Source organism: Antedon bifida, chromosome 8, assembly GCF_963402885.1.
Source record: "Antedon bifida chromosome 8, ecAntBifi1.1, whole genome shotgun sequence".
In the NCBI taxonomy this organism is placed as follows: Eukaryota; Metazoa; Echinodermata; class Crinoidea; order Comatulida; family Antedonidae; genus Antedon; species Antedon bifida.
The window spans coordinates 23,610,651-23,636,543 of record NC_136233.1 but is presented as its reverse complement, the minus strand read 5'-3'; the positions used below and the strand labels follow the sequence as shown (position 1 = coordinate 23,636,543).

The following is a 25,893-nucleotide window of genomic DNA, read 5'->3' as shown; positions in this document are numbered from 1 at the left end:
ATGACGTCTGCATATTATTTATTGGATTCATTATATAAATAAAAGTAATTCACAATCTAACATTTTGGGGGAAAACACTGAACTGATGACGGAGACTTGTATTAACTATACAGTAAATTACATTTTATAACGGTCACATAGGGTACGTATACTGCAGAGAACCGCGTCTATTAATTATGTCGGGCGATGTTAGGATAAAAAAAACTGTTTAGTAAAAGAAAATTAAGTTTTACCAAAATATAAAAGAAGAATACAGTTGCAGAATATGAGAGACTGTGAATATCAATTATACTTCAAATTGTTTTTTGGTATGGTGTTTTATTGAGTATACTAATCAACTATAGGCGTTAATTGCTTACTCTGTACATTACTAGAATCATGGAACTTAATAATAGCTCCATGGTAGGACCATGCGTATACGCCGAGACGCTGCGTATATGCCGAGATGCTGCGTATACGCTGAGATGCTGCGTATACGCCGAGACGCTGCGTATATGCCGAGATGCTGCGTATACGCTGAGATGCTGCGTATACGCCGAGACGCTGCGTATACGCTGAGACGCTGCGTATATGCCGAGACGCTGTGTATACGCTGAGATGCTGCGTATACGCTGAGACGCTGCGTATATGCCGAGACGCTGCGTATACGCTGAGATGCTGCGTATACGCCGAGATGCTGCGTATACGCCGAGATTCTGCGTATACGCTGAGATGCTGAGACGCTGCGTATACGCTGAGACGCACAAACAATACATTTGACCAATCACAAATTACGACGGATCTTCCGAACTCTCGCTTGTGATTGGTTAAAATACTTGCGACGCGTCCCAGTCAGAACCGTAACACATTGACAGAACATATTTACAGTGCAGATGCCTAATAATATTGTTATATTCACAATAACTATGCCCTGCATAATAGTATAGCATGCACAATATAACTATGCCCTGCATAATAGTATAGCATGTAACACTGTAAATTACATACAAATCAGGGAAGAAGAGTGAAATTACTCTTCCCTGAATGCCTATTTGAAAGTGATAATTAATAGAATAATTTATTTATGAGCAATTCTGCTGATTTTATCGATAGTTACTAATTAAATAAACATTTATATTTAAATAATGTAATATATATGGAATTTCAAATGTTTAAATACGACACGAATTGGTTGTTTATTGTTTGTTTAGTTTGAGTTCGTGAACTAAGTTAATGACTAACTATACTTATCTTATCTTGATTGTAAACGGCCATTTAGTAACGGGCCGTGGAGTTGGCGGGGAGAGTTTCATTCGTGGTCTCGCATCGTTTCTGTTTTACGTGACTATTCAAGTCATCTTAATAAAAAAAAGTATTTTTAATATCGAAGTATTCCGTCAACGCCATGGACATGTTATATTCCAGTTTAATAATTATGCTTATAGGTAAGTACGACTAATATTATTACATTGTAAGGCGTGGCCTGCACGATACGATTAGTTTGTGTAGATTTTAGGTTTAAATTACGTGTGAATAACCTGTTATTACTGAACTTTGGTCACAGACGCTTACATGTTAAACATTGGTCAGCCATTCAAATACACAGTATATTTCTATCACTGACTATGAGATGTATACAGTTTATATGAATTTATAATGTTTGTAAGAAATAGATTAAGAGAGGTAATTCATTGAGTGGCCTCTAGTCACTAGATATGTAAGCATTAAAAGTAATATTTAGTTCATATTCAATAAATATTATCAGACGTAGAGAGGTCATTTAAGTAATACTACCGGTAATGTAATGTATACATTTTCATTATGGCAGTTAATGTAGTAATGACGAAATAGCGCAATAAACCACATTTATTTCGGTAATATAACTTGATTTGCTTAAAGACAAAGTTGGATTGTGGTTCTGACTCGGTCTTTGTTTCAAGAAACCTTTTCCTCCATTACACTACTAATACACAATACGTTTAATTATTGTGGTTTTGCTATTTACCTAATTTCTGCTTGATTGTCCATTCCTTCGTTTTTATACATAGGCTTCCTATACTTGGATCGATACTATATTTTAAGTTATGTTAAGTACTACTGTTTTTCTATAGGCCTGATATGCATCACATTTGAATTAAAGATTTTATCTTAGGATAACAGTAAATCATGCGATATCATTTTATCAATATTTATTGTATCATGTTTTTTTTAACCATAGTCCCTATGGCTGTTGCACTAGAGGTCACAATAAGTGATTTGCAAGGATTTCCCGAGAATTCAGACGCGTTACTGGCTTGCGACTACACACCCACCGGTGCAACGGGGGTTGATATCTCCTGGACACAAGTTAATGCACAAAGCGACATTACTAATTTAGTAGTACGAAGTGAAGTGGTTGATGAATTCAAATCACGTATGGAGCTCCAGGTTTCTGATACTTTCCAGGGTAATGCTGGTTTAATAATTCGTAATGTCACTAGAGAGGATGCTATGTCTTACGTTTGTTCAGTATTCTCTACCAGTGATGGTCAAGAACAAGGAGTAACTATGTTACAGATACAATGTAAGTATTATCAATGACCAATGAATACTAAACTGGTATTTTACAAACCGTGTAAGTAATGATCTTTTAGATTTCCTATTTCTATCATGCTTGCTACTTAATGGTATCTCTAAAACAGGACATGCTCCCGATTGAAAAAAAATCAATCCCTTGATCATAACTTTCATAAATTTAAAGGTCACATTTGACCTATACACTCAGCAAGACGTGCCCGCATATAAAAAAGAAATAACTATTATGTACATACTTATGAGATCTACAGAAATAATTTACATTGTGTATGGCATACATATATCCAAGTCCAAACGAAAAGAAAGAAAGAAACGAAACGTGTAGGGCCAACAGACTTTAGATGATGAATGCGGATATTTTTCGACACCCACAGTGTTAGTCTAAGTTTTATTGGAGAAGGATTTTGTAGGTACTTAGTACTATAAACACAATATTGAATAAATGTGAAATGTTGCAAATTCTACTGTTTTTTGTTTTTATTTTAGGGAATTACAAGCCAAAAATTACAAGTGATCCAGCTCCAGATTCTTTGCAAGTTGGTGACAACGTAACATTTACGTGTTTATCTGATGCCAATCCTACATCAGAAATAGCATGGCTGAAGAACAACGTTACCATTGAGATGGATGACAGATTCACAAAGAACGAGAATGCATCTACTCTACACATAGATGGTTTGACTCGAGATGATCACGCCCTCTTTAGTTGTAGTTCAACAAACCCCGTAAAAGAAATTAGGAGTGATCAGATTGAAGTTGATATAGAATGTAAGTAGTATGCCTAATATTGGTAATAGAACACTTGTTTACTTTACATTTAATTATAATAATTAAGAAGACTTTTAGATCATAGCCTGGCCTACAGTATTGATTGAGCCGACTCGCACGGTATAGGCTAATCTACAAAAATCTTCAAATGGAACACCACAAGAAACATTAATTATTCTAGAATGCAAACGTATTTGTTTTAAATTTTGCGCCGCACAACTCCAGCTGTAGCCTAGACTAGTTTTAAAAAAGACGATTCGACTAAATATTAGTAAAAAGAAAAAAAAAATATTTTGGCACAGATGGTATTCCATACGTATATTACAGATGTGAGTTTTTACCAGGGAAGAGTGAAATTTTTTTTACAACAAAATTAAAAAATATCGACTGGTGGCGCTATATAGATAAAACAAATTGTGAATTGGAAAATATGAAACGCCGTGAGTGCCTTCATTGGAAGTATAATAGTACAAGCAAACATATTTTTTTTTACAAAAAGAAGTTTACAATTGTTGTTATGATTTATAATAGGTCTAAGTATAATTGTTTTTAATAGATGAGCCAGAGATGTATTTGAACCAGACAGGCAACAAAGTTGAATGCACCAGTGAAGCGAATCCAGCAGTGTATCAGTACGAGTTTGAAGTAGACGGTGAAGTAGTGAGGGAAGCCGACGCAGTGTACGAATTGAAAGGAACTGAATGTGTTAATATCACGTGTTTTGGTACTAACAAAATAGGAACAGGCAACGCATCGGATATCGCGTGTCCTTTGAGTAAGTATTCTGTTACTCATCCAGAAAAGCAAGACATTTCTACTTACTGACTTTTACAGTTAAAACACCCTTCGACGTCACTATATATTATGAAACAAAAACAGTGAAAGTACACTTCTTTCACATATATTTATCATTTGTTTGCTTTATTTAACATTAATTTACAACGTGTCTATCTTGCTATAATTCTATACGATAATACTATTGCTTTTTAGTTCATTCATTTTTTTTTTATTTCAGTTATTCCATCCACATCGCAGCCAAGCACAGGTAAGAATCAACTAAACTGTCATAGGTGTGTTTAAACGCGTATCTGAAATTTAAAACACCCTCTTGTTATATTACGTCGTTATATATTATAATATTACGTCATTATAATTTATGATTCATATATGCATCTATAGGTTTGTCTGGTGGTGCTGTCGCCGGCATTGTCATTGGTGTTCTAGCGTTAGTTGGCGCTGTTGTCGTTCTTGTCCTCATCCTCCTCGTATTCCGTAAGTACACAATTCTCTTCCACTAAAATATGTTACTCTTCTAGTCAATCTAGTTACCCTTCTAGTCAATCTAGTTACTATTCTAGTTAATCTAGTTACTCTTCTAGTCAATCCAGTTACTCTTCTAGTGGCCAATCACCCAACATAAGTCGTTTTAGTATGGTTTAACTAATTATATACTTATCGAATTCTTATTTTTGTCTTGGAGCAATGAAATTAAAACAGTCGCAACTGCAAAGAGCATTGCGAATCATGCTAGGTAACAACTATTTGTGCTATGATCATGCATTGTCTGTTACTGGTTTACCTACTCTTGTTGAGAGAAGAAACAAACTGGTGTTGTCTTTCGGGGAAGGCTTATTAAAATCCGAGCTGTTTAGAGAAATACTTCCCCCTCTTCATAAGCCAGCTCGGTCTCTCAGATTCAACCGCTTTCTAGAAGTACCTCATTGTAAAACCAGTAGACTTAGGTCGTCTCCAGTTCCCACCATGGTGGATATAATTAATAGGCACCACTAGCTCTTTTTGAGATATGTAATAATTGAATGTTTTAAGGTTTTTTATTCATGTATGTTTTATAGTTTTATGGTACGATATCTAATTTTAATAAGATGTTTCTATTTTTATAGCAATTTTAACTAATTTTTATTTATTTGTAATACAATTCATTTCAGTCCTTGATTGTCGTCTTGTAATATATTTTTATATACCGAATAAATAAATAAAATCATCAGTAGTATCTCTCGCAAAAAAAACCTTTAGTATTTAGTAACCTAACAGACAACCTAAACAAAAGAGTAATTCTCGTATTTTTATACGTCGTTATCAGGTAAAAGTGGAGCGTATGGAGAATCCAAAGATTCAAAATGGTGAGTGTCTGAATTACTATTATTACGTTATCATTCTGGTATAAATATAATATTTAGAATATTATAGGTGGTAAATACTGCCAGTATCTCCTAGTGTACGTATAGGCCTACTATACAGAACAAACAGACCTATGGTTAAAGGAACGGTGCTATATCAATTCCAATAAGAGAATGCTTCCAATACTATACTTGGACCTAAAGCGTGGTTCACTTGAGACGCACGCAACGTTTAGCTCAAGGACGTCGACGTGACGCAACGCAAGCGAGTTGACCAATCACAAGCGACAGTTCGAATAATATATCCATCGCTTGTGATTGGTTAAATCATTTACGTTGCGAACCAAGCAAAAGTGTAGTATTGGCACAATTAAACATAAAGAATAAAATATAATGTAAAAACAGTTTTTTAAAAAGAGATTGAAACAAGTTATAAACTTGCAGTGGCCAAGCACACAACATGTTTTGTTTATTGTTACAGGAACTATGCAGAAGAAGATGAAAAGATGGAGACTAAAAAGAAGGAAGAAAGCAAGCCAGCAACAGGTTCAGGAGGCACAGATACAGGTACTTATTGATTGCTAGTCGATCAATCGACTTAATAGATTGATCTATTCACCCGATCTCGCGGCCGAACAACATCCTTAAGCTAAGTTCCCACTTGGACGCAACGCAACGACGTAGGCACAACGCAAGTGAGTTGAAAAACCACAAGCGACAGTTTAGATGATCCACCGCATCGTGATTGGTCAAATTACTTATGGGGCGCGCCCATGCGTCGTGTGAACAAAGATTTAAGATTAAACCAATACCTTGCGACCGAAATTACCCTGTTAGAACTAAAACTGCAGAACTACAAAGTACTAAAGACATGTTTTTTTTTTTAATGTTAGGTACGGCGCCAGGAAAAGAGGGCAGCAGCCAAGAAGAGAAGGGGAAGGATCACAGGTATGATGAACCACCGACTGAGGCAAAGGAAGCGAACGAAAAGGATTGGGTGTGACCATGGCAACATAATACGCGTGACCGACAGAGGCAAAGGAAGCGAACGAAAAGGATTGGTTGTGACCATGGCAACATAATACGCGTGAAACTTTGCATAATTTACGCAAAAGAAGAAACAAAGCAAATTCAATTGAATACTATAAAAGATAATAAAGTTAGATTAATAACTATAATTGTTAGTTTTCCTTTTTAGTTTTGTTAATATTATTAAGTAGTATTTTAGGCCTAGATTTTTACAAATTTTAATGACACATAAATTGTACCTGATTTGTATAGATTTAGCATTTGTACATCAATGATAAATTTAATTGTTTTTTAAATCTTGTTAAAAATAAATCGTCTTTATACAAATATTGTGCGTATACATTTTGACAATTGTTCTATAGGCACATAGGCCGATAAAAAAACGATTGTAACTTTACACTCGGGTGACGCTCGGAATTGAATTACAAAAAACATGACGCTCGGGTGACGTTCGGAATTGAATTGCAATAAACATGACACTCGGGTGACGCTCGGAATTGAATTACAATAAACATGACACTCGGGTAACGCTCGGAATTAATTACAATAAACATTGCATTTAAAAGAGCTTTGTCGATCACCCGGGTTCAACGGCTCAACGAGTAAAACGTCACCGTGTAGCAGGCAGAGATTCAACAACAAAGGTAAGTGGTTCAATTCTCTCACTAATCATGTAATTAAGTTCTTCTTTCAGCAAAAACAAAACGCGAAACTCCGAGTCGAAAATAAACGCGAAAAAATACCACGCGAAAAAATAAACACAAAACATAAAAATAAAAAAAAAAAAAAAAAAAAAAAAAATTTAATTAAAGCAAAAAAAAATTGTCTTTTTTTTTGCATTTTGAAGTCACATGAAGTCATTTCACATGAGGATAGTTATGCATAAAAATAATCTCTCTATACAAGGATTTTATTCAACAAGGTATTATTTCTTCAATAGGTAGGTATATCATTAACAAAAGATTTGAAATTGGTTTTTCTCATGGCAACTTAATATAAAAATAGATAAAATCAGTAAAATATAGTAAGATACACAGTACTGTAAAATATGTACACATAAGGATAAATGCTATCAAGTGTTGCCAGGTGTTAAATATATCGTGGTAACATGTGATGATCATATTATTTTATTGTGGTCTGCGCATGTCAATTCAAGTTCGTCGTTTTTTGAAAAATAGTCAAAATATTCACTAAAATACTATTATTATTATGCCATAATATTTGGCTATTATACGTCTATAAGATGATTTCACGCAATATATGCACATATTATAGCATATATAATATTTTAAAAAGTGCGTATTTTGGCAATTTTTTTTCGAAAACTGGCAAATTTTCGTCCTTTCTATTTTTTGATGTAAATGGTTACTATAGCATAATAAACATGCGCAGAGTCGAATAATGGGTTCTGCGCATGTAAATTGTGCTATAGTAACCAGTTTTATCGAAAAATAAAAAGGTCGAAAATTTGCCATTTTTGGAAAAATCTCTATACTATAGTACAGGAAAATTTTCGAAAAAAAGCAACTTTTCGACCTTTTCGAAAAATGGCCGATTTTCGACCCATTTATTTTTTGACATAAATGGTTACTATAGCATAATAAACATGCGCAGAGTCGAATAATGGGTTCTGCGCATGTCAATTGTGCTATAGTAACCACTTTTGACATAAATGGTTACTATAGCATAATAAACATGGGCAGAGTCGAATAATGGGTTCTGCGCATGTCAATTGTGCTATAGTAACCAGTTTTATCAAAAAATAAAAAGGTCGAAAATTAGCCATTTTTTTGAAAAAATTCCTGTACTATAGTACAGGAAAATTTTTGAAAAATAGCAAGTTTTCGACCCTTTTATTTGTTGACATAAATGGTTACTATAGCATAATAAACATGCGCAGAGTCGAATAATGCGTTCTGCGCATGTCAATTGTGCTATAGTAACCAGTTTTATCAAAAAATAAAAAGGTAGAAAATTGGCCATTTTTTTGAAAAAATCCCTGTACTATAGTACAGGGAAATTTTCGAAAAATGGCCGATTTTCGACCTATTTATTTTTTGACATAAATGGTTACTATAGCATAATAAACATGCGCAGAGTCGAATAATGGGTTCTGCGCGTGTCAATTGTGCTACAGTAACCACTTTTGACATAAATGGTTACTATAGCATAATAAACATGCGCAGAGTCGAATAATGGGTTCTGCGCATGTCAATTGTGCTATAGTAACCAGTTTTATCGAAAAATAAAATGGTCGAAAATTGGCCATTTTTTGAAAAATCCCTGTACTATAGTACAGGAAAATTTTCGAAAAATAGCAAGTTTTCGACCTTTTTATTTTTTGACATAAGTGGTTACTATAGCATAATAAACATGCGCAGAGTCGAATAATGGGTTCTGCGCATATCAATTGTGCTATAGTAACCAGTTTTATCGAAAAATAAAAAGGTCGAAAATTGGCCTTTTTTGGAAAAATCCCTGTACTATAGTACAGGGAAATTTTCGAAAAATGGCCGATTTTCGACCCTTTTATTTGTTGACATAAATGGTTACTATAGCATAATAAACATGCGCAGAGTCGAATAATGCGTTCTGCGCATGTCAATTGTGCTATAGTAACCAGTTTTATCAAAAAATAAAAAGGTAGAAAATTGGCCATTTTTTTGAAAAAATCCCTGTACTATAGTACAGGGAAATTTTCGAAAAATGGCCGATTTTCGACCTATTTATTTTTTGACATAAATGGTTACTATAGCATAATAAACATGCGCAGAGTCAAATAATGCGTTCTGCGCATGTCAATTGTGCTATAGTAACCAGTTTTATCAAAAAATAAAAAGGTCGAAAATTGGCCATTTTTTTGAAAAAATCCCTGTACTATAGTACAGGGAAATTTTCGAAAAATAGCAAATTTTCGACCTTTTTATTTTTTGACATAAATGGTTACTATAGCATAATAAACATGCGCAGAGTCGAATAATGGGTTCTGCGCATGTCAATTGTGCTATAGTAACCAGTTTTATCGAAAAATAAAAAGGTCGAAAATTGGCCATTTTTTGAAAAAACCATGTACTATAGTACAGGGAAATTTTTGAAAAATAGCAAGTTTTCGACCCTTTTATTTGTTGACATAAATGGTTACTATAGCATAATAAACATGCGCAGAGTCGAATAATGCGTTCTGCGCATGTCAATTGTGCTATAGTAACCAGTTTTATCAAAAAATAAAAAGGTAGAAAATTGGCCATTTTTTTGAAAAAATCCCTGTACTATAGTACAGGGAAATTTTCGAAAAATGGCCGATTTTCGACCTATTTATTTTTTGACATAAATGGTTACTATAGCATAATAAACATGCGCAGAGTCGAATAATGGGTTCTGCGCGTGTCAATTGTGCTACAGTAACCACTTTTGACATAAATGGTTACTATAGCATAATAAACATGCGCAGAGTCGAATAATGGGTTCTGCGCATGTCAATTGTGCTATAGTAACCAGTTTTATCGAAAAATAAAATGGTCGAAAATTGGCCATTTTTTGAAAAATCCCTGTACTATAGTACAGGAAAATTTTCGAAAAATAGCAAGTTTTCGACCTTTTTATTTTTTGACATAAGTGGTTACTATAGCATAATAAACATGCGCAGAGTCGAATAATGGGTTCTGCGCATATCAATTGTGCTATAGTAACCAGTTTTATCGAAAAATAAAAAGGTCGAAAATTGGCCTTTTTTGGAAAAATCCCTGTACTATAGTACAGGGAAATTTTCGAAAAATGGCCGATTTTCGACCCTTTTATTTGTTGACATAAATGGTTACTATAGCATAATAAACATGCGCAGAGTCGAATAATGCGTTCTGCGCATGTCAATTGTGCTATAGTAACCAGTTTTATCAAAAAATAAAAAGGTAGAAAATTGGCCATTTTTTTGAAAAAATCCCTGTACTATAGTACAGGGAAATTTTCGAAAAATGGCCGATTTTCGACCTATTTATTTTTTGACATAAATGGTTACTATAGCATAATAAACATGCGCAGAGTCAAATAATGCGTTCTGCGCATGTCAATTGTGCTATAGTAACCAGTTTTATCAAAAAATAAAAAGGTCGAAAATTGGCCATTTTTTTGAAAAAATCCCTGTACTATAGTACAGGGAAATTTTCGAAAAATAGCAAATTTTCGACCTTTTTATTTTTTGACATAAATGGTTACTATAGCATAATAAACATGCGCAGAGTCGAATAATGGGTTCTGCGCATGTCAATTGTGCTATAGTAACCAGTTTTATCGAAAAATAAAAAGGTCGAAAATTGGCCATTTTTTGAAAAAACCATGTACTATAGTACAGGGAAATTTTCGAAAAATAGCAAATTTTCGACCTTTTTATTTTTTGACATAAATGGTTACTATAGCATAATAAACATGCGCAGAGTCGAATAATGGGTTCTGCGCATTTCAATTGTGCTATAGTAACCAGTTTTATCGAAAAATAAAAAGGTCGAAAATTGGCCGTTTTTGGAAAAATCCCTGTACTATAGTACAGGGAAATTTTCGAAAAATGGCCGATTTTCGACCTATTTATTTTTTGACATAAATGGTTACTATAGCATAATAAACATGCGCAGAGTCGAATAATGCGTTCTGCGCATGTCAATTGTGCTATAGTAACAACTTTTGACATAAATGGTTACTATAGCATAATAAACATGCGCAGAGTCGAATAATGGGTTCTGCGCATGTCAATTGTGCTATAGTAACCACTTTTATCGAAAAATAAAAAGGGCAAAAATTTGCCATTTTTTGAAAAATCCCTGTACTATAGTACAGGGAAATTTTCGAAAAATGGCCGATTTTCGACCCTTTTGTATTTTGACATAAATGGTTACTATAGCATAATAAACATGAGCAGAGTCGAATAATGGGTTCTGCGCATGTCAATTGTGCTATAGTAACCACTTTTGACATAAATGGTTACTATAGCATAATAAACATGTGCAGAGTCGAATAATGGGTTCTGCGCATGTCAATTGTGCTATAGTAACCACTTTTGACATAAATGGTTACTATAGCATAATAAACATGCGCAGAGTCGAATAATGGGTTCTGCGCATGTCAATTGTGCTATAGTAACCACTTTTATCGAAAAATAAAAAGGGCAAAAATTGGCCATTTTTTGAAAAATCCCTGTACTATAGTACAGGGAAATTTTCGAAAAATGGCCGATTTTCGACCCTTTTGTATTTTGACATAAATGGTTACTATAGCATAATAAACATGAGCAGAGTCGAATAATGGGTTCTGCGCATGTCAATTGTGCTATAGTAACCACTTTTGACATAAATGGTTACTATAGCATAATAAACATGCGCAGAGTCGAATAATGGGTTCTGCGCATGTCAATTGTGCTATAGTAACCACTTTTGACATAAATGGTTACTATAGCATAATAAACATGCGCAGAGTCGAATAATGGGTTCTGCGCATGTCAATTGTGCTATAGTAACCAGTTTTATCAAAAAATAAAAAGGTCGAAAATTAGCCATTTTTTTGAAAAAATTCCTGTACTATAGTACAGGAAAATTTTTGAAAAATAGCAAGTTTTCGACCTTTTTATTTTTTGACACAAGTGGTTACTATAGCATAATAAACATGCGCAGAGTCGAATAATGGGTTCTGCGCATGTCAATTGTGCTATAGTAACCAGTTTTATCGAAAAATAAAAAGGTCGAAAATTGGCCATTTTTTGAAAAATCCCTGTACTATAGTACAGGGAAATTTTCGAAAAATGGCCGATTTTCGACCCTTTTATTTGTTGACATAAATGGTTACTATAGCATAATAAACATGCGCAGAGTCGAATAATGCGTTCTGCGCATGTCAATTGTGCTATAGTAACCAGTTTTATCAAAAAATAAAAAGGTCGAAAATTGGCCATTTTTCTGAAAAAATCCCTGTACTATAGTACAGGGAAATTTTCGAAAAATGGCCGATTTTCGACCTATTTATTTTTTGACATAAATGGTTACTATAGCATAATAAACATGCGCAGAGTCAAATAATGGGTTCTGCGCATGTCAATTGTGCTATAGTAACCAGTTTTATCAAAAAATAAAAAGGTCGAAAATTGGCAATTTTTTGAAAAAATCCGTGTACTATAGTACAGGGAAATTTTCGAAAAATAGCAAATTTTCGACCTTTTTATTTTTTGACATAAATGGTTACTATAGCATAATAAACATGCGCAGAGTCGAATAATGGGTTCTGCGCATGTCAATTGTGCTATAGTAACCAGTTTTATCGAAAAATAAAAAGGTCGAAAATTGGCCATTTTTTGAAAAAACCATGTACTATAGTACAGGGAAATTTTCGAAAAATAGCAAATTTTCGACCTTTTTATTTTTTGACATAAATGGTTACTATAGCATAATAAACATGCGCAGAGTCGAATAATGGGTTCTGCGCATTTCAATTGTGCTATAGTAACCAGTTTTATCGAAAAATAAAAAGGTCGAAAATTGGCCGTTTTTGGAAAAATCCCTGTACTATAGTACAGGGAAATTTTCGAAAAATGGCCGATTTTCGACCTATTTATTTTTTGACATAAATGGTTACTATAGCATAATAAACATGCGCAGAGTCGAATAATGCGTTCTGCGCATGTCAATTGTGCTATAGTAACAACTTTTGACATAAATGGTTACTATAGCATAATAAACATGCGCAGAGTCGAATAATGGGTTCTGCGCATGTCAATTGTGCTATAGTAACCAGTTTTATCGAAAAATAAAAAGGTCAAAAATTGGCCATTTTTTGAAAAATCCCTGTACTATAGTACAGGGAAATTTTCGAAAAATGGCCGATTTTCGACCCTTTTGTATTATGACATAAATGGTTACTATAGCATAATAAACATGAGCAGAGTCGAATAATGGGTTCTGCGCATGTCAATTGTGCTATAGTAACCACTTTTGACATAAATGGTTACTATAGCATAATAAACATGCGCAGAGTCGAATAATGGGTTCTGCGCATGTCAATTGTGCTATAGTAACCAGTTTTATCGAAAAACAAAAAGGTCGAAAATTGGCCATTTTTTGAAAAATCCTTGTACTATAGTAAAGGCAAATTTTCGAAAAATAGCAAATTTTCGACCATTTTATTTTTTGACATAAATGGTTACTATAGCATAATAAACATGCGCAGAGTCGAATAATTGGTTCTGCGCATGTCAATTGTGCTATAGTAACCACTTTTGACATAAATAGTTACTATAGCATAATAAACATGTGCAGAGTCGAATAATGGGTTCTGCGCATGTCAATTGTGCTATAGTAACCAGTTTTATCAAAAAATAAAAAGGTCGAAAATTGGCCATTTTTTGGAAAAAATTCTTGTACTATAATAGTACAGAGAAATTTTCGAAAAATAGCAAATTTTTGACCTTTTTATTTTTTTACATAAATGGTTACTATAGCATAATAAACATGCACAGAGTCGAATAATGGGTTCTGCGCATATCAATTGTGCTATAGTAACCAGTTTTATCGAAAAATAAAAAGGTCGAAAATTAGCCATTTTTGGAAAAATCCCTGTACTATAGTAAAGACAAATTTACGAAAAATAGCAAATTCGACCCTTTTATTTTTTGACATAAATGGTTACTATAGCATAATAAACATGCGCAGAGTCGAATAATGGGTTCTGCGCATGTCAATTGTGCTATAGTTACCACTATAGTACAGGGAAATTCTCGAAAAATGGCCGATTTTCGACCCTTTTATTTGTTGACATAAATGTTTACTATAGCATAATAAACATGCGCAGAGTCGAATAATGGGTTCTGCGCATGTCAATTGTGCTATAGTAACCACTTTTGACATAAATGGTTACTATAGCATAATAAACATGCGCAGAGTCGAATAATGGGTTCTGCGCATGTCAATTGTGCTATAGTAACCAGTTTTATCGAAAAATAAAAAGGTCGAAAATTGGCCATTTTTTTTTAAAAATCCCGAAATTTTCGAAAAAAGGCCGATTTTCGACCCTTTTGTTTTTTGACATAAAGCTGGTTACTATAGCACAATTGACATGCGCAGTGGCCAATTTTCGACCTTTTTATTTTTTGACATAAATGGTTACTATACGTCTATAAGATGCTTATAACGCAATATGCACATATATAGCAATATTATTGCATAATAACCGTATTTTAAAAAGTGTGTATTTTGGCCATTTTTCGAAAAAATCCCTGTACTATAGTCCCGTTTAGTGATCCTAATTGTCAATGTACTTCATTCTTTTAATGTAATAATCTTGACCTTTGACCGATCGATGAGTATATTTCTCTACTTTCTTATTATAACAAAGCTCAAGGGATAATGGGACTGGCCACATATTGTTACTCTTCATGCATGCAATTACAGCAAACCCACTTACCTATACAAAAAAATAGGACTACTTTATAAATTTAAAATGCTAGGTTTACACAATTAACAATACTGATGGTTAAGAAAAACTCTAAAATTGTATAGAATATAAGTAAAATGATTCCATTGTTCCCATTTACCAGTAATTTATAACTAAATCATGGGTTTTGTTATGTTTATTTGTATTGTAATATCATGTTTTTTAATTGAAAGAAATAAATGAAATGAAATAATTGATATCTCACCAGTCTAAGTCTTTTCGTTGTGTTGGTCGCATATACTTGAAAGCGTTTCCTAAGTAACAGAAAACACTCTATTATTTAGTTTTATATACATTGGAAAGATTGTATTTCAAAAGTAAATTTATCTCATCGAAATTTAAATTATTTTCAGTACTATAATATATTACAGACAATACAAAATTGATCAGAAAAAAACTACATTTTTCTTTCGTTTTAATGACGCTTCGCGTGATTAAACAGATATTGAATTATTCTGCAGGGCTCTCCAAAAGACACAAACCGAATGTCTATATTAGTAGCGCGCTTATCATTGGATAACAAGAGACCTTCCACGGACTATGCAGTGTACAACCGTCGCATGCATTAAAGGTTTCAGCAGCGGCAGAGAGCGAAAGTCGTAAACTTGCCTAAGTCGTCTTAAGCCAATGTAATCAGTCAAACGATGAACTTTCGGTTTTTACAAGCAATGAAGCGTGAAAGGTCAAATTGTTGTGCAAAATATGAATTACAAGAAAAAAAAATTCCAGTTTTCGTTACAATGGTAAAAAATTGTTTGCAATTTTAATAATTACTAATAAAAAATAGAAGTTAAACAAAAAGGCAAATGACGCTGCGTGGTTGTGCGTGGCGCGTCGTGAAATGAGTAATTAATTGCGCGCACACAATGGGCTTATACAGATTAACCAAACTATTACATACCGTAAGCTCCTTGACTCACACCCTGCACAATCAAGGTTTATAACAAATAGTAATTAGTATTGTATTTGAATTTATTTGGAAAATCACTAACTTACGTTTTTTAGAAATGATAAATCCAGCTATAAGTAAAGAAATTGCGATAACTGAAACTACGATTCCAACAACCGCTCCACCACTCAAACCTACAGCGGAAGTAAATAAGTTCAACCATTAATTTTTGTTGTTATAAAATTGTTACTTATTTATATCTTCAGGGACGTCATCGTGAAAATTCAATACAATGTTTGTCAAAACTATATTCACATGGTAATGTATACAGCAAACACAAATACTATATGCTGCACACCATACATGAGTTAGTGGTTTCTACAAACCCACGACATCCTCCTATTGTGTTCATATTTAGGGGTAGCATTGGTAAGAACTCTTAGATACTTGTGTTTGTATTTGTTTAAAAACCATGGTTCCTACTTGGACCCACGCAACGACGTAGTAACGCAAGTGAGTTAATCAAACGAAAGAATAATCCACCGTGACGTGATTGGTCAATTATTACGTCTTTGCGCTGCGTCCAAGAGTGACCCAAGTTTAAGTATGCATCTTAATCTCCACCACTGTTATATTCTTACCTTGTTTATGTTCTGTATCTGTCTTTTGTGCTAAAAATAAAACACAATGACAAATAAAATGATTACTATAAGAAATAGATGATTCAATAATAAAATTGACTTAAATGAACGGTATGAATTTCATAGTCCTATTGTATACGTGTGCATTACATACCTGTCCCACAGACCAGTTGTGACGTAATCATAGATGAAACTTCGTTTGACGCTTCGCATGTCACGTGCTCGCATGAATCAATGTCCATTTTAACATATGATAACTCCACTTCTTCGTACTTCGAACTATTTGTGTATAAAATTATTGTAGCGACTGGAAAAGCGTCTACCTGGCATAGTAGCGTATTTCCAGTAACTGATAGATTTATAACAGGTGCGTCTAAAATAAAAAAGCATTCATTACTTAACTTATAAGTCAAATATCTTGGAAATAATCTACACAGTTCATAAGATAAAAAAAACATTAAACATTGATGTTTGACCCAAAAAAATAAAGGAAAGAAGAGTAGAGTAAAACATCGAGTCTAACAAATGATTTCTCAGATCATGGACTATCCACAAAAGATGTTTTCAGGAATGAAACTAATCGCCAGACCATTACCATAATAAGTCACAAGAAAAAGAATTAGACAGAAATGTACATACGCTTTACTTGCAACGAGAGAGTTTCACTTAGCAACACGCTTGCGTTGTTTCCAGATCTACATCGAATTTCACTTCCATGATCTTCTCTAGTTAATGTGTCAATCTTTAGAATAGTATCCTCCATTTTGTAATTACCGCCATCAATTGTCCTGTTATTAACTAACCACGTGACAGTAGAAACAGGTTGTGAATCTGTTTCGCACGTAAGGATGACACTATTTCCTGTTTGAAGTATTCCAGAAGGCTGCTGAGTAATGTTTGGTACACTATTCCCTTAAATAAAACAAATATTCTGTAATGCACTTTTTGCGTGTCACACAAAGGCGCTCCATAGTTGTTGTACCTAAAAATTCACATTTACAATACTTGTCTATAATATATATATCTAAATAAATATCTATTTTCTGTGAAGAATTGGCACTTTCCTATCAGGATTATTTTCTATTACAGTACTTACATATTATATTTAACCGCGTCGAAGCTTTTGATCCTCGTTTCTCCTTAATGATGATTACTTCGCAAACATAAATTCCAGCATCAGATTCTGTGACATTAGCAATGCCTAAACTAGCATCTCCAAACGACTTTGCTGCTAAGAAATAGCCTTCAATTTTAGATTCATTCCTCACAATTATGTTAATTATAAATTGTTTAGATTTTACATAACTCCATGAAATATCGATGTCGCCATTCACACTTTCCGGATCATAATGGCATTTTAAAATCGCTGGTTTTCCTTTTGTTGCGAGTTGATTTGAAGGTGTCTCAACGGTTACATTACTGCAGAACACTAATACTGAAAAATAATAACAATTATTGTGTATAGATAAAAAAGAAAAACCGGACTTAGACGGCAGAAAATCATAATACATAGGTTACAAACTTACCATTGCACGAAGTAAAGATTATAACAATCAAACTCACTATACTTCTACAAACAACTTCCATGTTTTGCAGATTCTGTTTACAGGTCCATATGGATTGGACCTAACAACAGGAAGTCTAACAAGTCCTTTCAACAACTGCTAAAGTTATAACACTGTCCAGTTTTTGGAGAAAATAGTACGTTTATATAAATGTGTAGGTCTTTCACACTGCTACCTCATTGTTGAGTTCGTTTAACACCGTCAGTGACTAATAATTTAGAACCATTTTAGATTCATTGATAAGAAAATAGAAAAAAGAATCGCCAAATAATGATTGAAGAATCACAATAAATGTTTAAACAACAGGACAAAGAATAGTTAATCATTGATAGTGTCGTGATCAAAGGTTGCTTTTGATTCAAGTAGTATGGCCTATAATAGTTTTCAAGAATATTTAAAATGTAGGCTAATTGATTTCCTAGCACCGCCTGCTTGAATAAACAACTTTAAACAGAACCACACTTTGCGGTATTTATTTTTTTTCCAATAATGTTATGGATAATAATAATTTTGATAAATCGTAATCAATCAGTACTAGATCTGAATATTTCTTCTCTTTCAAACGAATGATAATGAAATATAGTTGACTCAAGTTAAAAATCATTCAAAATAATCAACCGAAACTTGTATCAGGTAAGACGAATTAAAAATGATATTATGGAATAATAGATATTAAACAAACACAAGTTCCTGAGTTGGTGGTAATTCAAGATTGGATAATAAAATTGACCTAAACTCTGCTCTGGAAGATTTGAATTTCTGGAAACAAGCAAATTTGTAGACTAATAATACAATATCCATAAAACAAATATTAGCCACGCACACTTTTCTCCTCAAAGGTGCGCAATAACTATCCTATTCGACAACCACTAAACATTCGTTTTTCATAAATTCTCTAGAGGGCGTGTTACGGTTCAGGATTCAATATTGTATAGGGAGAATTCCCTGATGACCTACCAGTTATCTAAGTTTAAGCATAGACCGATAATAGGTCCATGGTTTAAGCATGGGTGAATGAGAGAGATCCATGGTTTAAGAAATGCATATGACAATGTTGTAAGAGTTTATTATTTAGGCCGGCATGGTGATGTTTTCAAGTCATTGTTCTTAAACTGTAAACATTTCCTATAAATAGGCCTAACAAACAAGATAAGTTCCTTTTCTGAGTACATAATACAATGCTGGCAATGATGAAAGTTTGCTTTTACCATAAATTGATCACGTGCGCAAATATTTTTAGTGTTCATGTGACCTGTTGGTGTAATAAATTAATAACTTAGCTTAATGTTTTATGACGTTGGGATCAAAAACAAAAATTGCAAGCAATAACATCATTCTGTTTCCTTCTAGCCTATAGACTAAAAATCAGCGCCATTGTGTTTGGATGAATTAGTAAGTATAAATACTTTTGCACATTTAAATAACAACAAGCGCTATATCTTTAATCCACTATGTTCACTCAGCTGGAACCAGTCTTAATATCCATAATATGCGTACGCGTACGCAATGACTATCGTATACGCACGCGCAACGCGGATGATTTGACCAATCACAAGCGGCAGTGGGAACCAATTGAAATTGAAGTCTCTCATATATGTTAATTTCATTTGTGTTTTACGTTGCTTTTTTATTGGTATATTTTCAATCCGAAATCATCTTAAACGAAACAAATTTGGTGAATATTTTGATTTGGGAGTGTCTTTGTTTAAAATAAACCCTAGCCTATAATGCCTAAACTATTGATTTAACCAAAAACAGATTACCAGTGTGTGATAATCATCTGTCGAGTATCTGAATAATCCCGGTTGATGTTCTTTTGTACCTCTTAACCTCGTAATTGAACCCTAACAATTATTACAAAAGTATCACCAATAAAAGTCTACCGTTATGTTCAAATTCTAACGGTTTTTCAGTACAATAGGCTTTTAAAATCAGTTTGAGATGTGGATAATTGCCGTCTTTCATTGTACGTTTGGTTAGTCTTTATATCTGCCTGTTCAACTGGAACGAGGAATAGCGTACTGTTCACTACCGGTACAATAGACTATACACTCCAGTTTCCAAAGCCTATTCACCCGGACTTATTATAAGCAGCGGTAACAACATTTAGCAGTAAGAAATTTCAATTATTTTCAATTTTATTTCAGATTTTATCACTTTACTATAAGCACTAGAAACGAATAATAAAATATGTTGATATTTAATTAGTGTGATAGCAGTAACATCGGAAGCAAACAGTGCGGTTTCTCACCTGCGGGATGGTAAGCTGCGAAAATCGACACCGCGCCCTTTACAAAACCCGGCAGATTTTGCTCATCTTCGGAGCAGAATTCATTGAGCTTCTGCATCCTCTTTCACACATCTAAACTTTAAGCGGATTCATGATATTTTGGTTTAGGCTTTTTTTAGTGAACTCACCTACGTATTACGAAGTCATTTCCGTAATCCGGATAATGATATGTTGAACAGTGTCATCGATAGTATCGTATAATTAATGAAGTCTAACCTGTTGATCATATTAGTTAGTCATATAATCGCCAACCTTTATTTGTTTATTGTTCACTATAAATAATAAAAATTACAATAAAATATAAAATATCAGCATTACACCAAGTAGGCTATTACATTAGCGGAAGAAAGCCTTGTATTTTATTGTTAAACCTAAAGCAATATTGGTCTGTGTGAATGGGAATATTTATCATCTCTAATTGACCTCAACATCCATTACAATATCTTTGTCATAATCATGTTAATAAGCAGCATGATTATACTCATATTTTTATCATGATTAATACGCGCATATCTTCAGTAATATAGAGTACAGTACTTGTTGTTGCAACACCTTTACAGCAATTCCTTTTGTACTTAAGTCTATTATCGTACGTATGTGTTAACTAGAGCGAGAGGTGCAACAAAGAACACTAAACGATTCCAAAGAACAACAACATAATATAATAAATACTTAATAGTATGTGTGAATTCATTCCGAAACCGTTATTCCGCTGAGCCGTCGAGTAGTTATCACGAATGGGCGTGGCAACTTATAAAACTATAAACGTTACTTAAGCATAATTATTATAGAAATATATACCCGACGGTATTATACTATTAATAATATATTAATAACATAGGTTGGATATCAATGTATATGCTGCTGCAGCATAGATTTTGTCATATTTTATACAACATTATTTTATGATTTTTGTAAGGTGATTCATACATTTGGTATCGTAGTGATGTCAACTCAGCATGATCTTAACTACAAGCCTGCATTTAGTGTGTGTCGTGTTTCCATCGCGCTCAGCAAGAGTCCACTGGCCTGGAGAAACCAGTGTACTTATGGATGCGATAACATTCATAAACTGGGTTTCTTCAACATCCTAATATATTTCCGAATCATCATACTGGTGGTGACCGTTTTATACCAATTACATCGATTATTACGCATCGTGTACGGTTTCTATAGCTGCGTCTGATTCGTGTCACTGCCGTGCGCGCACCGGGTCGAAAAATATCTAAATTAGTTTGTAACTAATTGCTTTATGATTCGCCAATTAAGTGTACCGCCGATTAATCACAGTTTTGTACAAAGCGACAATTAAAAATAGGCCTATTGATTATTCAATTTCTAATAATTTGGCACACAATAATTGTGAATTTGTATTTTTTAAACAATAAAACATGGTTGATGAATACATGAGAATGGTGTTATATAATATTTCTTCCATACTCAGTGTTTGCATGGAGTAAAGAACTCCATGGTGTTTGATAGTCGGCCTTTCATGTGCTTAATGATGTATTGTGGGCTACCTTACTGTGCATCTCTAATGATTTCTGAGAGTAAACATTTTGTAAAGAAATTGTTGAATTAAATTATGACAAAAATACCTATCCAATAACTTTCATTTTTTCTGACATTATTAATAAACAAATTGTAAAATATTAATGTTTTATTCACAGATATGAAATTAAAAATCTTCCTATGCATGTTAATAGTACAAGGTAAGTTCAGTTCATCAATGGCGTATTTCTGTCTAGACTAAAATAGTTTATTTACAGAATACAATATGCCTAAGCCATTATGCAGCTTATGCTTGTTGTGACGTCATATCAAATTATGATACACCTAATTATGTTATCAGATTAATGTCAGATAATAACATGAAAGTCAAACCATAAAGCAAAGAAAGAGATGGATAAAACATTAAGCATTATGTTTACTTAGTGATTCATTACCAAACAAAGCTTGGACAATGTTTGAAGATTGGTTTTCAGTTGGTTTTATTTTTAAGATTTTCGCGCCACAAAATCATTTTAAAACATGCATGATAACAACACAAGTATTAACTTAGCATAGGATTAAATTGAAAGTTACACATAGTGAACAACATGAAAACATTGCACATGAAATAGAAAAGCCATTAAAACTCTATCAGTAATTATAGTAAATAAAGACCCTACGTATTATTATTATGTTTCTAATATGGGCAACTAATGCATGCAAATGATATATCTTTGAGAGACACGCCCTTTGGCGACAGTTGTCTTTTGTCTCTCCTCAGTGATCCCTTTTTATGTATCACTGAAAGAAAAGGAATAAATAATTAAAATATATAGACTAACTTGCGAAACGAAATTTTGAATTATCAAACTAATTCATAAAATACTTTTGTAAGCTATTATATGTAGCGTGCGATGTCAGACAACACAGTTATCTGAAGAAATGGAAGTAACAACAAAAGGAGATGGAACAATGGTAGCATATGTATCACCAAGTCAGTCACCAGCACCAGTTAACACCACAGCTACAGCACCACCACCACCAGGTAATATAGTAACCGTTATCTGCAGGTCATCCTCTCAGTTTCCTTCGTTTCATCACTTTCTTTCTCTCAACCATTAAACCTTCACCATCAAATGTTTCCTTTCCTCTACAGTATCTCTGTGTTCAAGCATCAAATTATTACAAATTCAATCAATCAAAATGTTTTTTTTTATACTTTTTTTCACAGTCAATATGACGACTAAAGATTCTGGTGAAAGCGGCGGCGACAGTAAGTTTTATTTTAGCAAAATTAACATCTTACACTATTCATCTTGAGTGTGAATGTACATGTGTTTAACAACATTGATATAGCAATGTCAAATTACTAACAATAGTTAGCAAGTATAAGAAAACACTAAACGTTCAGTGTAAAGCTTGCTTTCCACTAGGACGTAAACGCAACGCAAGCAACTTGACCAATGACAACCGACAGTTTGAATAATCGCTTGTGATTGGTCAAATCACTTAGGTTACGTCCTTGCGTTGCTTCTCTAGTGTGAAACAAGCTTAAGGAGACACACATATATCAATCAACAATAAGAGTAATGAATGTTATTTATTTATTTATTTTAAAAAGGTGGTGATTCAGGAGAGGAGGAGGATGGAGATTCAGGTAAAAAGATTACTTAAGTATTTCAGGTGATATTAACTTCAAAATTACTGAATGAAAGCGTTAACCTGACGAAATGTACGGATGTGGGTCTTCATTGAGGGTGGGTGGGTGGTAGGCAGATTGCAAATCATAATTGAGAGTTTGTAGAAAACATCTACCGATTGTTTTCAGATTCCAAAGACCTATAGGAACCAATTACATCATGTTAATCCATTTTGTGCACTAATTGAGGGGGACATGGGGACGTGTGATTGCGGGGACATTGGGACGTGCTGCCCCACACTCACAGTCGATTCCTTGACAGAGTTTTGGTGGTGTCTGGTCCACCAGGCGCGACGACCTACGACACAACATGCGTAGTCCAAGTCGTCGCAAAGCTCATAAGGCTGTGGTTCTAATTTTAAGACTTAATGTTCTTACAGGTGACTTAAGTGGAGGTGCTATTGCTGGTATCATTATTGGTGTCATTGTAGGCCTTGTTTTAATTGTCATCATTGTATACGTTATTGTGTCAAAGGTTTGCACTAAAGGTAAGGCATTTACAATAAATAAAATGTAATATAATATTCGTTATAGAATTCTAATTAAACCTGAATTATACGCGTGGCTGATTTTATATGAAAGAAAGCATGACTCAACATGAAGATGACACGATCTACGAAGCGCTATAGTCCATCGATTTGTTGATTAAAAACATTGTCATTTTTATATTTTCAGGTGATGCTCAACCGGCCCCAGCAAAGAAAAGGTATGTACGCAAGTCAGATAGATAAATGGTATAATATATCGTAACCTTTGACCGGGGCGTATGTTTCTATTCTATGTGTTTAGTTGTATAAAAAGGCCTTCCGATGATTACACAGTACTTTCTCGGTAAAATCCTCGTCACATTTTTGCTAGAAACTGCATTGATTGATATAACTCAAATATTAGATAAACATTGCCGGCATAGTTTGAACTTTTAGCTAATAATAGATTGTAACAAAATGAAAAAACACAATATGTAAAATAACGTCAAATATAAACCATGTATTGTTTATTTTACAGTGAAGTACGATACACTGAAGTCGAAAAGGGGGAACCCGCAGCCGATAAAATCGCAGAAGAAGACAAACCGGCGGCAGACGCAGAAGTAAAGGCCTAATAAGTTTGACATAAGATAGTTTAAGCTGTAGATATTAAGTGTATAAACATAGACACAAGCTTCTTTTAGTTATCTGTACCTAATCTATCCATCGAGTAGTACGCAATTGTTATCTGTACCTAATCTATCCATCGAGTAGTACGCAATTGTGACTTTAAATTCTATTTTGTAGCAAACACTTACTTTTGTTAGCGGTTTATATTTACATCTTCCGTATATTTGATATTTAAGTATTAATATATAATATATGAACTTATTAAACTGGATGGCTGAATACCAAAATGTGCCGACTTACTTCAACGCCTTTATCGTGCCTTTAAAGCTAGTTTCTAGTTGGACGCAACGCACGTCGTGAGTTGACCAATCACAGGCGACAGTTCGGGTGATCTATCCCGTCGCGATTGGTCAAATTACTTGCGATGCGCAGCTTTACGTTGTTGCGTTTCGTCCAAGCATAGTCAATAGAAAGCTATTGCTCCGTGGGAACCAAGCTTAATAAACCAAAGTTCGACAGTAACTGTAATGTTTTTGGAGGACAATTCACACCAAAGTAACTTTTATCTTTGCAACAGGCCATAGTGCATTAACTTGATTCATTCTCTAATTTTAGTGGTGTCGAATAATTAACTCTAAATATCGAATTCAATACGAATCCATGTGCATTAAATATTGTCTATGTAAATTAGTTAAGGAGGATCAATTTGAATATGTAATTTGCTTATTAGATCATGTACATATTAATAATGCTTGCCAGTATTGTACTCTTAGCTTATAGTTTACATTTTTTTAAAATACAGGTGGACGAAAGGGCGTCATAGTTGTCAATTATACGCGCGTGTATGTCCGTTTTTCTACGCGCAAGTGCATTAAGTGCTAGTCTTCGTAATTTGTGTAGAAATAGTACGGTATAGGCCTAGTAGTTATAAAACTCTATGAGTAGACATTTGCTAATTTTGTATCTTTGATTTTTGATAACAATTAAAATACAACTTACAATAATATTTAGAGTACGAACTACAACTTATTTTTAAATAACCCGGATGGAATGATTGATAAATGATATAAAAGCAAAACATTTTAGGTTAATTTGTGATTTACCGAAACCATCTTCTATCAAGATTGCCAATACACGACATTTCATCAACTACTTTGCCTTTCGGTCGAAAGGCATATCAGCGCAATTCACTGAAAGCCCAAGTCGTTAGACTATGTTCAAAGTTCAAAATGTTTTTAGTGTACACTTACTACATTATTCAAACACT

The 25,893-nt window shown here is 33.7% G+C and overlaps 3 protein-coding genes across 3 annotated transcripts; 2 read left to right on the top strand and 1 right to left on the bottom strand.

Annotated features, from left to right (window-relative positions):
• Positions 1-2,202: 2,202 nt before the first annotated feature.
• Positions 2,203-6,739, top strand: LOC144850474 (cell adhesion molecule CEACAM8-like). The gene is made up of 8 exons (XM_078707755.1): positions 2,203-2,542; positions 3,040-3,321; positions 3,878-4,096; positions 4,337-4,366; positions 4,501-4,593; positions 5,423-5,462; positions 5,941-6,026; positions 6,353-6,739. The coding sequence occupies exons 1-8, from the start codon at positions 2,203-2,205 to the stop codon at positions 6,460-6,462; spliced, it is 1,200 nt and encodes a 399-aa protein (XP_078563881.1). The 3' UTR covers positions 6,463-6,739.
• Positions 6,740-14,902: 8,163 nt separating this feature from the next.
• LOC144849916 (cell adhesion molecule CEACAM6-like) lies at positions 14,903-18,136 on the bottom strand. Its single transcript, XM_078707039.1, has 8 exons — positions 18,011-18,136; positions 17,581-17,919; positions 17,124-17,396; positions 16,639-16,857; positions 16,485-16,514; positions 15,951-16,037; positions 15,160-15,208; positions 14,903-14,924 (listed from the first exon to the last, which is right to left on the bottom strand). Exons 1-8 carry the CDS (start codon positions 18,069-18,071, stop codon positions 14,921-14,923), a joined length of 1,062 nt encoding a protein of 353 aa, XP_078563165.1. The 5' UTR covers positions 18,072-18,136; the 3' UTR covers positions 14,903-14,920.
• Positions 18,137-20,011: 1,875 nt separating this feature from the next.
• LOC144849921 (uncharacterized) lies at positions 20,012-25,630 on the top strand. The gene is made up of 8 exons (XM_078707049.1): positions 20,012-20,161; positions 22,010-22,051; positions 22,726-22,875; positions 23,062-23,103; positions 23,452-23,487; positions 23,910-24,017; positions 24,205-24,235; positions 24,535-25,630. Exons 2-8 carry the CDS (start codon positions 22,012-22,014, stop codon positions 24,629-24,631), a joined length of 504 nt encoding a protein of 167 aa, XP_078563175.1. The 5' UTR covers positions 20,012-20,161; positions 22,010-22,011; the 3' UTR covers positions 24,632-25,630.
• The last annotated feature ends 263 nt before the right edge of the window (positions 25,631-25,893 follow it).

Bases quoted from the DNA above. Each gene is read 5' to 3' on its own strand.
- LOC144849916 (XM_078707039.1), bottom strand. From the start codon at position 18,071: ATGGAAGTTGTTTGTAGAAGTATAGTGAGTTTGATTGTTATAATCTTT. The intron at 17,920-18,010 runs GTAAGTTTGTAA...ATTATTTTTCAG, and splicing joins AATCTTTACTTCGTGCAATG to TATTAGTGTTCTGCAGTAAT. The intron at 16,515-16,638 runs GTATGTAATGCA...TTTTATTTTTAG, and splicing joins ACAACTGGTCTGTGGGACAG to CACAAAAGACAGATACAGAA.
- LOC144850474 (XM_078707755.1), top strand. From the start codon at position 2,203: ATGGCTGTTGCACTAGAGGTCACAATAAGTGATTTGCAAGGATTTCCC. The intron at 2,543-3,039 runs GTAAGTATTATC...TTTTTATTTTAG, and splicing joins AACTATGTTACAGATACAAT to GGAATTACAAGCCAAAAATT. The intron at 5,463-5,940 runs GTGAGTGTCTGA...TTATTGTTACAG, and splicing joins GAATCCAAAGATTCAAAATG to GAACTATGCAGAAGAAGATG.
- LOC144849921 (XM_078707049.1), top strand. From the start codon at position 22,012: ATGAAATTAAAAATCTTCCTATGCATGTTAATAGTACAAG. The intron at 23,488-23,909 runs GTAAAAAGATTA...ATGTTCTTACAG, and splicing joins GGAGGAGGATGGAGATTCAG to GTGACTTAAGTGGAGGTGCT. The intron at 24,236-24,534 runs GTATGTACGCAA...TTTATTTTACAG, and splicing joins CCGGCCCCAGCAAAGAAAAG to TGAAGTACGATACACTGAAG.